The 15,589-nt window shown below is 44.9% G+C and overlaps 1 protein-coding gene across 11 annotated transcripts in view; it reads left to right on the top strand.

Moving 5' to 3' along the window:
• The window catches only part of NEK11 (NIMA related kinase 11), a 539,441-nt gene that overhangs the window by 228,498 nt on the left and 295,354 nt on the right, over window positions 1-15,589 (top strand). For all 11 annotated transcript variants that reach the window (XR_004538012.1, XR_004538011.1, XM_033930006.1 and 8 more), the window contains one exon: window positions 2,721-2,859. Coding sequence is in view for 9 of the 11 variants with exons in the window: in XM_033930006.1 (XP_033785897.1) it covers window positions 2,721-2,859 (139 nt within the window). In the remaining 2 variants the exon portion in view is untranslated. The remainder of the gene's footprint in view (window positions 1-2,720; window positions 2,860-15,589) is intronic.

Here is a 15,589-nt window from a genome sequence, read left to right as displayed (position 1 = left end):
AGTCTGGGCGTCCTAAACAGAATCAGACCCTTAGGCCTGGATTCTATAAACAGCGTCCCAATTGTAGGTAGTAGTAGGTGTTCTACCGCTGTCTAACCAGCGATTCGGGACACATTTTTAATTTTTTTTAAAAAAAGCTCCTGCAACAGGCCGCTTACATCAGAGGTGCGCAAGCCCGCCTAAGGCTAGTTGTGGTTGTGGTTTGCCCTGGAAGTAGCCTTAGGCGGACCTAGGTGGCCATACGCGTCTCCCTAGGCCAGCGGGAGACACGTACATTGAAGTATAAAACAGGAGAGTTAAATCCACAAACACAAGATCACAAGCAAAGAAGTGGAAAAGTCCTATACAGACTGGTGGACTCATGTATTTTAAAAAGATCCTTTTATTCATCCAAAAAGGAACTCAATGACTCAACATGTACATGTTTTGGCCCAGATGGCCTGCCTCGGGAGTTTGAAAGCTCGAAGTAAAAGTTGGAGCACAATCGATTTTTGGGCACATTCTAGAAGAAAAGCTGAATCAGCAAAATACTGGCCTACATTGTAGTAGATGCTGCCGCTGAGCTTATTGCAGCAAGGGATCTCCCTGATGCGATTAAGTTTAGCAGCCGTGATAGCAGCCACCTGTCCTGCCCAAATGATCACCGGAAGGAGGGATGCCCAATCCCTCCTATTGGAAGTCCTCCTCCCCCCTGTAGATCGCGCTGTAAGCGTGGTTTTTTTTCTGCATATCAAGACAAAAATTGAAAGTGTCAGCACATATCAGTGTTTGGTTTTCTGCACCTAAATATGAGCTTCACAAAAATTGCTTTCACATAAAATTTTTGCAAGACTCAAATTTCATCGCTGAAGTGTGCTTTCACTTATGGCTTTGTTCTTATATGCGCAAGTTTCTAATCTAAAATTATATTGAGAGTAATGTAGAAGCTCAAACTTTGATATGTAGTCTGCTAACTGTAAACCCATTATAAACTTCAAAAGTTTAGCAAACCATGGAATGCTATCCACTGGCCTAGAATTTTTGGCTTTAGAAATATCTGCCACCATCAACTCTGGAATAGGTGTTAACAATATATGTGCTGGATAAATTCCGCTACTTAAAATAGATTCACAAACTTGGTAATCCAAATAACAATGAAAATAGGTATATCTTATAACAATAGACTGGTCTTAGAGACATTTGGTGCATTGAGAGTAAGTATCAAATTTCTGCATCTCAATGGCCACGAATTTGGTCTTGGAGAATGAGATGTACAGTGTCTGCATCTATGAGGCAAACTTGGTTCTTTTCGTTACATAGAGCATTTTGGACCCCAGTTAGATTACAAAAGTTGGATAGCTCTAAGTCTAATAGATGCTGGCACTGTAATCTGGAAGCAGGGACTCTAGATCATTTAATATATTTTTGTCCCTGTGTTATGGCCTTTTGGAAATCAATTTGGTCCCAAATGAATTGTTTATTAGAAAACCATGTAGCTCTATCATTTGATACAATTCTATTTGGAACGTCCATGGGAATAAAAAGTCAAATTTCATCTAGCAATAATAAACTTTTATTAATAATGACAGGAGTTGCCATTCAACATATCACCAGAAATTGGAAAAATTACACCAGACTTAATTACACCTTCTGGTGGAATTCGTTATGCCATATATACAAAATGGAAAGAACAATTGCTATTTTCAGACACTTTAAAAAACTCATTCCGAAATCTATCAAAGTCCCCAGGTAAGTGAATCACTAAATACCTTTACACAAATGAGAAAAAGGGGCAATGTCTGGAAAACAACATATACTAATGCTCAAACTGTGGGAAATTAAATTCTGGACCTAGAGGCTGTGATGGAAGAGGCTGAGCTGGATTTAGGGCTCCTTTTACTAAGGTGCGCTAGCGTTTTTAGTGCACGCTAGCTGAAAAACTACTGCCTGCTTAGAAGGAGGCGGTAGCAGCTAGTGCGCGTGGTATTTTAGCGTGCGCTAAAACTGCTAGCGCACCTTTGTAAAAGGAGCCCTTAGTGGCAATCACAGAGACGTGGTTCAAGGAGAGTCATGACTGGGATATTGTTATATAGTTACACTGGACTATAATCTGTCTAGGAAAGACGGGATAGACAGAAAAAAAAGAGGGGGGCGCAGTGGCATTATGGGCTCCTTTTACTAAGGTGCGCTAGCGTTTTTAGCGCACGCTAACCACGCGCTAAATGAAAAATACTAACGCAAGCTCTATGGAGGCGTTAGCATTTAGCGCGTGCGGTATTGTAGCGTGCGCTAAAACCGCTAGCGCGCCTTAGTAAAAGGAGCCCTATATGTTAAAGATCATATTAAAGCCACGCAATTATAGGATCTACATGGTAAGGAAGAGGCACTGTGGGTCAAACTGGAAAAAAGGAATGGAAAATATATTTACATTGGTGTGATACGCAGGCCTCCTTCACAGATGGAAGAACTGGACAGAGATTTCATAGAAGACATTCAAAATATAGCTGTAAGAGGTGAAGTACTACTAATAGTAGATTCTAATTTGCCAGATGTTGATTGGGTTATCCCTGTTGAGGGATCTCCCGGAAGTAGGAAGATCCTGGATTCTCTACAAGAACTGTTCCAGCAGTTGATAATGGAGCCCATGCGGGATGGGGTCATAGTGAACTTAGACCCTGATTCTATAAAGTCTGCCTAAAGTGCTGTGATCTAACACATTTTATTACATTGCCTCAAACTAGGAGTCTGAAGAACATGCCACCAAGCATTTGGCTCAGTCTCAACCAGTCAGTGCACGGGACTATAAATCTATGGGTCATCATGAACAGAGTGAAAATGACACTCCAGATAGGCTGTGTATGTCTGAGCCAGTAGAATGTGGTAAGAAATTTTGCTATAAGTGCTAAAACTATTTTACAGTAGTTGTCTTTTAAGTAGACCGTAATCCAATTGTGATGGCATGAAATTCTGAGTGCAAAACGTGATCTTATTTATCAAAAATTGAGTGGTTAGGCAACTAATTCCCCCCCCCCACACACTTTATTAAGCTGTGATAGAGGTTTTTACCAGGGCCTGGAGCTCTAAATGCTCCGATGCTCATAGAATTCATATGAGCATTGGAACATTTAGCACCCTAGGCCATGGTAGAAACCTTCACCATGGCTTAGTAAACGAGGACCTAAGAGATTATTTGAGTACAGCTAATTTTAGGGCTGTAATTCAGAGACTAATATTCCTAATTTCAATTACTGCAGTAGTCTACTAGGACTACCAAAACATTAGCTGAGATCATTACAGGTTGCATGGAATGCCTTTGTTTGTGTCCTTAATGGTTCTTCACACCATGATCATATTTCACCTGTGTTGATTAGGCTTCATTGGCTTCCTAAAGAGTGGAGAATTTGGTTTAAAGTTTTATTATTGATTTTTAGAGTTTTGAATAGCAATAATTTCCATAAGCTTGCACGTGTATCAACCCTCATGAGCATTAAGATCAGCCTCCATGGTTCTGTTGGACAGTCCATCTTTTCACATTGCTAAGTTAGAAGAATATAGATCCTCTGTTGTCGTGGGGGTTTTTTTAATGTTGCTGGCCCAAAGTTGTAGAATCGATTGCCATCTACATGAAATTTGGAAAAGTTTTAAAAAGGATTTCAAAACATTTATTTCAACAGGCTTTTAGTGATTACTTAAGATGAAGGAGTTTACCAGATCCTAACAACTGTTTTATTATGTACTAGTTTTTTAGCCCGTTACATTAATGAGTGCTAGACTTAGGCATTTCTTTCTTTCTCTTTCATTCTTTCTTTCTTTCTTGCTCTCTGCCTCATCTGTCTGTCTTTTTTTTTTTTTTTTTTTCTTTCTTTCTCTCTGCCCCCTGTCTGTCTTCCCTTCTCCCTTACTTTTACCTCCCCCATGTCCAGCAGCACCCCTTCCCTGCTCCCCCTGTCCAGCAGTAGCCCTTCCCTGTTCTTTTTACCTCCCTCTTGTCCAGTAGTACCCCTTCTCCCTTACCTGCTCACTGTCCAGCACCCGGTAGGCTGGGCAGCCTCAGGGCTTTTGCTAGGCCGGCCCGTTTCGCATTATCGAAGTGGGCTGGCCTAGCAAATGCCCCGCGGCTGCTGCCACTGCTGATCCGGGGGTGAAAAGGAGAGGCATCGTCAGAAGTCAGCTGGCGTTGGAGATCAGGGCAGGAACGTTGCTGGGGAAACCACCGCACGTGTTGCAAATCGCCGAAGGCTCCTACTGTGCATGCGGTGACACATAACCACGGACCAGGGATCACGGCCGCACAAAGTTTCAACTGCTAATGCGCGTTAAGGGTTTTATTAGAATGGATTTTTATACTGTGGCTTAAAATTCTGATGTGTTATGTATGTTTTATTTGTACCACACTGAGGATTGTATAATGTGCGGGTTATAAATGGTTTAAATCAGGGTTGTCCAACGTCAGTTCTCAAGGGCCACAATCCAGTCAAGTTTTCAGGATTTCCCCAATGAATTTGCATACACTACTTCCATTGTATGCAAATAGATCTCATGCATATTCATTGGGGAAATCCTGAAAACCTGACCTGGTGAGGGCCGAGGTTGAATGCTCTTGGTATAAATAAATACAATGTGAAGTATTTATATCTGTCCTAGTAACATAAGCTCAAATGAGGAGCCCCCCTAACAAAATTTTACTGAGAGCCCCTCATATTGTCAATGGTGAGAAACTTCCCCACCTGGCCCCAGATTTCAAATATCCAGTGCATGGCAGGGCAAACTGTTTTGTCACTGACAGATGGTACAACAACTTTTTGAAAAGTATCTTTTGTTTGCTATATTCTGCCTCTGCTCCTGCTCCTTCTTGACCATGTCCCCCTGCACCGCAGGGGCTACTGTGGTGGAATTTACACTATTGATCTTCCTTAAACAATGCATGCTATTTCACATCACCTATTAGCTTACTGTTAAGCCCCTATGATATCCACATTTATAGGTGATGTTTACTTTTATTTTTTTTATATACAGTAAAATTATGTTCAATAAAGAATGCATTTGGGAGAATTCTATAAATGGTGCTGACAAATCGGTGCTGGGAAAAAATTAGCACTAGGCACCATTCTGTAAAGGGCACTTTTATAGAATAATGCTTAGCGCTGATTACTATACCTAATTTTAGTCACCAGCATTTATACCTGCTATAATCTGATGTAAAGGTTCGGGAGTTGAGCATGCAAATCATAGTGTCTTATAACATTGCACCTAACTTTTAGGAACAGCCCTTGATCCACCCATGACCATGCCCCCTTTGAATTACATGCTAGAAAAGTTACTTTCATTGGTTGTGCAAAAAGTACTAGATGATCATGTAACAATTAATAGGATTCAGGATACACGGAAACGTGAGTTTAGAGTTGGCTCCAGTCCTGAAATTTTGATGACATCTTAAAAGGGAGTGGAAGATAAGATGCTTATCTTTTTGGCTAACTGTGCATAGATCTGTTGTTGGCTTGAAATGACTGCAGTGAGAATAGGGGGAAGGGGGTCCTTAAGTGATTTATCTGTTATCTCATAGAGAAGATACAGAGGTATATGTGCATGCTAAGAAGCCAGCCAATATTCAGATATTCAAAGTGATTTAATCAGAGAGGAGAGGCTCCTGCCTGCTTAAATCACCTGTTGCTGCCAACCCCCTGATATTCAGCAGCACTAAACCAGGCAATGCCGCTGAATATTGTCTCTGATAGCCCATAAAAAGAGGGGCTGGTCAGAGGCAGTACAAGGGAATGCTGAAAACTTCCCAGCCCAACCAACAAGGTTGGGGCAGTCTCCATCGAAGGCTATACACTTAGAGTCTGATTCTATATAGGACGCTGGTCTCAGCAACCGCCTAAGAAGCTGCTGAGAATCACTTTCCAGTGACCTATACAGAATTGTGTCTACCCTAAAGAATAATCACCTAATCTCCAATTCTCTAATCAAGTCCTTAGGCATTTTTCCCAGTGCATCCTGGTCTTGTTTGGGACTTAGGCTATTTTTTGGTTGATAATGTGTTGTAAGTTTAGACGTAATAGTGGTCTGGGTGTTTAAACTACTGAACGTAGAGGTAGGCCATTCTCAAAAAAAAAACCTCATTTTGGATGGTTGTTTTTGAGAATGGACATTTTCCCTGTTGCTATTTTCAGTAAAAGGGGAATTAAACTTTTTTTTTTTAAATTATGCCCCTTTATTTGGATACTATTTTTCATAGAATCTGACTTTTGTTTATTACTAGTCTTTAAGCCCGTTACATTAACGGGTGCTAGACTAGATGCGTGTGTCTGTCTTTCTTTCTCTCTCTCTCTCTCCTTGGCCACTTTCTGTCTGTCTTTCTTTCTGTCTCTCTTTCCTCTGCTGTCCACCACCACCACCCTTTGCCTGCTCCCCCTGTCCAGCAGTAGCCCTTCTCCCTTCCTTTTACCTCCCCCGTGTCCAGCAGCACCCCTTCCATGCTCCCTCTGTCCTGCAGCACACCTTCACTGCTCCCCCTCTTCCCTTCTCCCCCTGTCCAGCAGCACCTCTTCCCTGCTCCCCCGGTCCAGCAGCACTCCTTACCTGATCCCCTGTCCTTCTTCCCTGCTCCCCTGTCCAGCAGCACCTCTTCCCTGCTCCCCTGGTCCAGTAGCACTCCTTACCTGCTCCCCCCTGTCCCTCTTCTCCGCTCCCCCTATCCAGCAGCACTCCTTATTGCTCCTCCTGTCCCGCTTCCCTGCTACCCCGGTCCAGCAGCACTTCTTACTTGCTCCCCCTGTCCCTCTTCCCTACTCCCCCAATCCAGCAGCACTTCTTACCTGCTCCCCCTGTCCAGCATGGCCGTTTGCCCTCCTCTTCTTTAAAGCGGCCTGGTGAGGATCGCGGCTGGCTGTAGCGAACCTTGCAGGCCGCTCTGCACCTTGATAGCACATTCCCTCTGACGCAATTGCGTACGTCAGAGGAAACGTGCTACCAAAGTGCTGAGCAGCTTGCAAAGTTTGCTACAGCCAGCCGCGATCCTCACCATGCTCCTTTGAAGAGAAGCGGCATCGGCAGCGGTTTGTGAGTGAGGAACAGCTACAGAGCGGATGGGGGGCCATACCTGGGACTGGAAGTCCTGCTCGGAACAGGAGGTCTATCTTCTCCATAGGACGCTCACGCTGGTGCCGCTGCTGCGTGCTTCGGACATGCTTAGCTCGGGGCGGCTTAGGTAAGAGCATGGGGGTGCCTGGGGGCAATCGCTAGCCCCACACTGGCCCCGGGCTCTCTGCATGTGTCTCTCAGGGGTCCCGGCTCATCCCGGCAGGGAGAGAGCTTGCCTGCGCTTCCTCGAGCAGCAGCGGTTGGTGAGTGAAAGCGTTAGGAGGGGAGTTGCCGGAGTGTTCCCTGCCACCGTGTTCTAAAATAGAATTCGGCCACTGTCCAGAAATCACGGCATCAGGGATCATGAAACCCTAAGGGGTAAATTCTCTATTACTGCGTTTAACATAGGCGTGCTTTGGACGTCCGATGTAAGTGAATAATTACGGAGTTAAGGGTCTTAATTAATGTTAATTGGGAAATAAATGACACATAGAAGTCTCTAAGAGGTAGTTGACGGACTGACGTCTACAGAAAGCATAGTCCCGTCTCCAGCTCTGGACGTGGGCGTTCCGTGGGCGTTCCATGGGCGTGCCAAATGGGGACGCTAGATAGGCGCTACCTGAGCGAACACCTGCGTCTAAATATCGTGTATTATGTAGACGTAAGAAACCCTGGTCTAACTTGGATTTCAATGCCGTTTCAACTTTTGTAATTGCGGCTCTTTGTTAGACGCGAGGCAGACGTTCGCTGTGTTTTTCATCAATAATTCCAATAGTGAGTTTGAATAGGTAATTTTCATCTTTTCTCTACACATGGCTTTTACAACTCCCTTTTTTTTCTCAACAAACAGCACTGCAATCGGCTCTCTTTTGAAAGCAAAGAAAAAACAGCACACATTATCAGCACTTAAAAAGAGAATAAACAGATACACACCTTAACATTCAAGCTTCCCTCATTGCAAAATGGAGGTCTTCAGTTGCACAAAACTGACCTCATTGTGACCTCATCAATCTGCACCTTCAAAGTAGTATGCCACAATTAAAAGATGTGCTGGGTGTAGAACTCACAAACTCTGGATGTTAGGAGCACAGGCTGGCTCCTAACACATAGAGCTACAGCTGCTTCTACTTAGGTCCATCTCACCACCCTTTCATATCATACTTGACTGAGCTGTCTATGCTCATTAGCTATCATATCAGGATGAACTCAAATAAGTTTAAGCAAAGGAATGCCTAAAGATTTGGAAGGTTTTCAAGTAGAAAACAAATATCAAATATGTATTAAAGAATTGCAGCACAAATGATGAGAGCACATTAACCAGGTGATCCACAAATGTCATCTTGCTGTCAGAGGAAAGGTTTCCTCTCATCACTGCTTAGGATGTCCGAGCCATGGTAAGTTGAAAATAGGTTTGCCTGGAAAGGGAAATGTGCACCTTACAAATGGCAAAGTCCACCATGTAGACCCTGTTATGAGAGCTAATAGGAAAAAACTAGGACCTTATTAAAATGAGCAAAGGTGGGAGTCGAACCGGGGAGTTTCAGAGGTCAGAGCTCAGAACAGGAGCATTACCGTGTTGACCTAGAAATGCTTTCTTGTGCTTATAGCAGTTTGGATTTGCTTATACCGCTTCTTATAGGCAGTTAATTCTGCTAGGAGACAAAACACTGCAGTTGTATATTATTGTTTCTTCACCATTTCAGAAATGTATACTTTACCATGATAAAAACTAACAAAGTATGCCATGTTTAAAAGGAGAAATATAAGATGAGTTGAACTCAAATTCTTAGCATGGAAGGGGGAAAAGTTTATTTTTCTGCTACACAGCAAAGTTGTACAGTAATGTTATATTCAACTCCTATAAGAAGTGGAAAGCATCATCAAGGTGCACCTGGAAGGCAGATATGCCACAAGTAAAATACAGGCTGGGATTTGAACCCTCAAAGCCCGGAGGATTGGTAGAGTGCCTTTCCTCACTGACCTACAGCAACTTTTGCTCCAATGTCTCTGGCTCCCTTGTCATATCATATCTTAGTGAAGTGCTAAGGGAAAAGGAGTTTAGCTATAATGTCATAGTAGGCTGAGACAAAAGAGTGGTAGCTCAATAGTTAAAAGCACTGCTTTCACTGAGCTCCAAACCCATATTCCCAAGTGTGCTTGAATGCATGTGAGGTGGAGCTCCATTTTTCTCACACGCTAATCTTCATTCTAAGCACTGTACTAATGGATATATGACTGTAAGTAATCTGTTCCATTTAGACGTCATACCCGGAAAAGTGGTGTTTTTTTGCCCTTACCGATCAGCGTCATTTGTGCTGCAATTCTTTAATACATATTTGATATTTGTTTTCTACTTGAAAACCTTCCAAATCTTTAGGCATTCCTTTGCTTAAACTTATTTGAGTTCATCCTGATATGATAGCTAATGAGCATAGACAGCTCAGTCAAGTATGATATGAAAGGGTGGTGAGATGGACCTAAGTAGAAGCAGCTGTAGCTCTATGTGTTAGGAGCCAGCCTGTGCTCCTAACATCCAGAGGTTGTGAGTTCTACACCCAGCACATCTTTTAATTGTGGCATACTACTTTGAAGGTGCAGATTGATGAGGTCACAATGAGGTCAGTTTTGTGCAACTGAAGACCTCCATTTTGCAATGAGGGAAGCTTGAATGTTAAGGTGTGTATCTGTTTATTCTCTTTTTAAGTGCTGATAATGTGTGCTGTTTTTTCTTTGCTTCAAAAGAGAGCCGATTGCAGTGCTGTTTGTTGAGAAGAAAAAGGGGCTTGTAAAAGCCATGTGTAAATTATATTATTGTTTGGGCAGAAATGTGGTTTGTTATCCACATTTTTCTAATGTCCAACCCAGACCATGCTCACACGCTAATCTTCATTCTAAGCACCTTCACTTTTGTTTCCTTGCATCCTAACAGTTCTCAGAAGTGGTGGAATTTGCTGTTTCTCCTCAGCATTCTGCAGCCACAGGTGCATGAGATACTTTCATTTGCTCCTAACTGCAAGCCATTCTAGTAGGAATGTGTTTCTTTTGATGCAATATAGGCATTGGCCAACAGCTATGAGTTAAATCAAACTTCAGAGGGCTTGGACAGGTGTTGAAGAATGATCCAGTTAGGGGGGGATGTTTTTGGTGGGGGTAGGGTGTTCAGCATGAGAGAGAACAGGTTGCATTAAATATTAGACAATGGGCTGCACATAATAAAAGCTGAAGCAAAATATTGATATGTAAAGGCAAGGCTAAAGAGTTACCAGGTGTCCTGGCTGAGAAATGAATATAAACTATTTGCTAACCTTACTCAAGACTTGAACCCCTTGATGTATGGAAGATGAAAAAGCAATGCCTTAAGGCATAGAGCTATAGAGGTAACTTTGTTTAGAACATAGAGCTTCGTATCAAAGCTTAGAGATGTGAAGGAAATGACTACAACGTCACTACAGCTGTATATGGCAAAACGACATCCAATGCACATCCAATTAGATTTGAATCCTAACGGTTCCTATGACGTCAGCCGCTAATTAGGCGTGCTTAGTATATAGAAAGCTTTGGCACAGCCATTTTTCCTATGTAGGACCCCCTCATGTGAGTTGGTGTTTGTGGTGTTCCGTTTCCTCAATGATGAAACTTTGTGCTATGACTTGTCTGTTCTCCTTTATACTCCCTTCTACCTTTGACACTCCTCCCCACCCCCATTATCTGTATTTCTTTAGTTTATGGATTTTTCTGGGTGTTGGTGTGAGGGATTGTTGAGGACTTAGGTTTTGTGTTAAGTGTGGAGGGGAGTCAATTGTTAGGGAAAAGAAGGGGCCAGGCCAGGTTACACACAGATGCCCACACCCACCACTCTCCCTGCTTTCATAATGTCATGGTCTGCCCCTCCTCCATTTTCCATATCTGCAACTCTCCATGCAAGAAATTCGATTTTCACTTTGGAGCCATGTTGCAAGGTGTAGCCATCTTTTCAGGCTACTTGTAGAACACGTTCAAACACCCCCCCCATAGAACACCCAATGAGGTGTGATGGGCGTGGTTAGGAAGCGGGCCAAGGAACTGCACCCGAACGGCGCCCAATAGGCATAGAGAAAGTTTTCCCGCCATGCTGACGTCAGACGCTACATAGGCGTGCATGGGTCTAAGAAGGTCCAGGTGAGCAGTGTTTCCTTTCTATTCTGTCCTATTGCTTATGCAGATGTTTGAGACTTTACTCTGTCTTAGTCTTTTACATTTTTTCCCTATTTCTGCCTCCCATTTCTCTCTATTCCACAGAGCCATTAACAAGCTACATGTCATTCTAATATGTTGTTTTATCTTTTCTAGAAGCAGCTCAGATAGTAAGTCCAGGTGAGAATGATATTTTGTAAGCTACTTAGGTGTCCTTATGATAGAACTAAAGAAACCAACCAGCAAAAACTGACTTCTCTTTATGGGCTTTCATTGTGTGCTATTGTTTATAATAGTTATTTTATTTCTGATATCTCTTACTCTCCATTCCACAGGGCTGACAAAAATGACTGAGAAGACTGATAAAGACCATGCTGGTAGAAATTTTGCTGGTAGAAATATGGATATGTAAGTAAAATGGATGTGTTCATACATCTGAGAGGGTTTACTCATAGAGCTAAAGTTAATTCTTTGTAGAATCAAATTATAGGCAAGTTAAAATCAGGTGAGGAATGGTTCTGTGTACTAACTCATTGATAAGAATAGGTCGGGTGTGTTGGGGAGGGGGGAAACACTGCCATTCAGTGGACATCCAATCAGTGTACATGGTTCAAATGGAAAACTCCTAATGAGTGCCTAATGGCTGCCATTTTTAATAAGGAGTCTAAAGGTATGTTAGCATCTCTGTTACTTCTAGGTGTGTGTTCTGCCACAACTTCAGTGTTTAATTTTGGAGACATAGGTCTTTGTTAACAGTTTCTCTCTATTCTTCATTTCAGGTTAACTCTGCTCATCACCTATGTGTTTGCCAGAGAGAGACCAGACAAGCAGCTCAGCACACCAGCTTGCACCTAGCCAAACAGTTGTAGGTGAGAATGATATATGGCAACCTTTATTTGCTTACTCTACTATTCTTCACTTGAGTCACTCTTCTGATGAGTGAAATAAATGTTCACAAAGCTAACATGTTTCACACTTCTATTGTTCTCTTCACACAGGTATCCTTGATGACTTTCAGGAACAATAGTAAATTGATAATGTTGGCCTCATAGAACACCATGGCACGCATTCCTGCTGTTATATGCACACAAACTTTTTGTTTTCAGTTAGTCTATTCCCTCACATGAGTTCTAAACAGTAGCAGCGGAGGATTACAGGTGATATTAACCCACACCATCAGCGAGTTAAGGCTATTGCTTTAACAACTATACCACAGTGACATCTAAGCAGCTCAACATAAATGAGGTTAACACTTTGCTTCAGGGAAGGGAGGACAGATATGGACCTTGGGGGTTGAACCCCCTGTTTGTGAACCTTGTGTAAACCAGCTTCTTCTCTTTTCTGTTTTCAGGCAACTGTAGTTGTTCCTGCAGTATTGTCAGATGGGGTTTTGTATTACTGAGAGCAGTGCAGCTGTGAGCATCTTTGTGGTTTCCACACCTGCTTAACCAAAATAGTGCAGCTCAAGAACCAGGAGGATAGATTGAGGTATCTGGCCTTTACTTCCATCACCTTCCGTGAAAGGAAGAAAAACCCACATGTCTCATTTGGATTCTCCTGGTGTGGAGCCAACTCTTACTAGCAGTAACCCTATTCCTCAACAACAAATCTACCACAGTGACTTATATTCTCTTCCTTATGTAGCCATTTACTTTGGAACAGGGACTGGCTTACTTTGCACATCATAGCTGAGATGTCGTCATCTACCTACAGTTGCATATACCCTTGCATTCACTTGCTTCTTTCCTAGATTCTGCAATGATTTGACATCAGAGTGGCTAGCAGGTAATAGAATGAATGACAGACCCCAATAAAGATTGTCAAACTTTCTATATGTCACCTTGTTGTTATATTGAAAAGGGCCCATTCAGCAGTCCCTCCTGAACCCCTATCTACCTTGGACTCTGTCCACTAAACTGCTGATGCTACAAGGTTAAAACCACACAGGAAAGTTTAAACTATAAACAATTTTTTTATTCAAATATAAAACTTTTAAAAATTTAAACTTTTGGAAAAAAATAACTATTTACATAACACATAACGCAGGGAAAGAGGGTGGGTGCCCCCCAAGAGCAGCTTGAGCTACCTCAGGCGAGGGGGGGTGGAAGAGGTGCAGTTATTGAGAGGGTGTATGGCTGCTGGCACCATGCCCTCTTTCGGCTACCAACCACAAGAGGGCATGTTCCATCCTCTCAACACACCCTCTCAATACCTGCACCTCTTCCAAGAGGGCAGAGTAGGGCTCTATCTCCCTGACCGCCCCCTCCTGAGGCTGGTCGGGCTGCTCCTGGGGGGAACAGCAAGAAAAGGGGGTGGGATGGGAACAGGAAGGGCAGGAGAGTGAGGGGAAGGGCTATGGGTGGGGGGAAGGGGAAGGTCCAACAGGGGATGGTGGTGGGGGTCCTGGAGGTAGTGGTGGGGCAGGCGGTGGGGGTCCAGGGGGCAGTGGTGGGGCAGGCGGTCCAGGGGGCAGTGGTGGGGCAGGCGGTGGAGGTCCAGGGGGCAGTGGTGGGGCAGGCGGTGTGGGTGGCTCAGCGAGCTGCCATGGGGAATCTTCCTCTTCTTCCCCCTCCTCCTCCTCCGCCGATGACCATGGCGGAGCCCCCTCCCTCACTTCCGGGGCCCAGGGTGGGGTCATGGGTGCCACCTCCTGAGGGGATGCCTGCGCTGCTGCTTGACAAGAGAGAAATAGGATACAGTCAGATATGTCCACAACACTTTTGAACATGACATTGTTTACTACGTTATTTTCTTCAAATGCTAATAACAGGATGCAAAGCACCTACTCCACTGTAAACATCAAAATGTAGCGTAAGTAAGTGAGGCAAGTAGAACACCATGAAGCCATTGTGACATGATATCACAATAGCAGCTTTACTGCAGATTTTATGATTAAGAATGGTTTACAGCTACTCAAGCATTTTCATCTATTTATTCTGGTAGGCTGATCACAAAGAAACACACGCTGGACTCATTACTCACCGGCTTCAGCGCGCAACTCCTCCCTCACCCCCTCAAGGAAGGCCCGCTCCTAGCGCCTCAGCAGCCGCCCCCTTTTCCTGAGATCCTCAACCTGGATAATAGAGAGAGAGAGAGAAAGAACAGAGAGGGAGGGATATGATGAGTGCCATCTAGCACTGTGGCATAACATGTTTACTTAAGTATTGACCTCTATAAGCACATAAAAATGGAGTATGCTGCCCTCCAAGAGCCCCTATCCGCTTTGCTGCCTGCCTCCACCCCCTTCTGCCACATGTTTTACATGAATGTATTCACGTACTCCAGCATTTTCCCCTTTCTGTGCTGGAGGCATCGCTATCTCTCTACTGTACCTGGGACAGTGGGGGGGGGGGGGGAGGTTTGAGGTGACATGGCCAGAATCACAAGGAGGAGTGTGGGATTGAACTCACAACCCCAGGGTGCTGAGGCTGTAGCCTATCAGCACTGCCCCACATTACAGCATGTCCTGGTGAGCTTACAATCATGCAGCAGGGGCAATAAAATAGTTTGGTCAGAAGGAGCAGCGTGGCTTGAAACCCCTGACGTCAGGGTACTGACGCTGTCACTTTAAACGTCATGCCACTATCTCCCTAGACCAGCAGATTGATACAGGAAAGTTGTAGGTATTTGAAATGACATAGCAGCAGTGGCGTACTAAGGGGGGGCGGGAGGGGCGGTCCGCCCCAGGTGCCAGCCATGAGGGGGTGTTCCCGGCCTTGCCGTTCATTCCCCCCCACCCCCGAAGGACCGCTCGCCCCACTGACCTTCCTGCACCACCTGTGAAGCAGCCCGCAGCAGGATCGCGACTTCAGCGATACCTGAGCTGCTTGGGCGCTGCTTCCTGCGCCGCGGTCCCGCCCCTCCTCTGACGTCAGAGGAGGGGCGGGAACGCGGCGCAGGAAGCAGCGCCTAAGCAGCGCAGAGATCGCTGACGTCGGGATCCTGCTGCGGCTGCTTCATAGGTGGTGCAGGAAGGTCAGTGGGGCGAGCGGTCCTTCGGGGGTGGTGGGGGGGGACTGAACGGCAAGGCCGGGAGCATAGGTAGTGCTGCTTCATAGTGGTGCGGGGAGGCCAGGGGCGAGCGGTCCTTCGGGGTGGGGCGGGCGGGCAGGCAGGCAGGCTTTCAAGGAGGAGGGGGGTGACAGACAGGCAGGAAGGCCTTCAAGGGGGGACAGGCCCTCAAGGGGGGGGCAGGCAGGCCTTCAAGGGGGGGACAGGCCTTTGGGGGTGTGTGCAGACCTTCAAGGGGGAGGGACAGGCCTTCAAGGGGGGGCAGGCAGGCCTTCAAGGGGGGAACAGGCCTTGGGGGGTGCAGGCCTTCGGAGGGGGTGCAGGCCTTCAAGGGGGGGACAGG

The sequence above is a fragment of the Geotrypetes seraphini genome, chromosome 2 (genome assembly GCF_902459505.1).
Source record: "Geotrypetes seraphini chromosome 2, aGeoSer1.1, whole genome shotgun sequence".
NCBI classification, from domain to species: Eukaryota; Metazoa; Chordata; class Amphibia; order Gymnophiona; family Dermophiidae; genus Geotrypetes; species Geotrypetes seraphini.
Note: the sequence above shows the minus strand (reverse complement) of the source record. Positions and strands in the feature narration are given on the sequence as shown.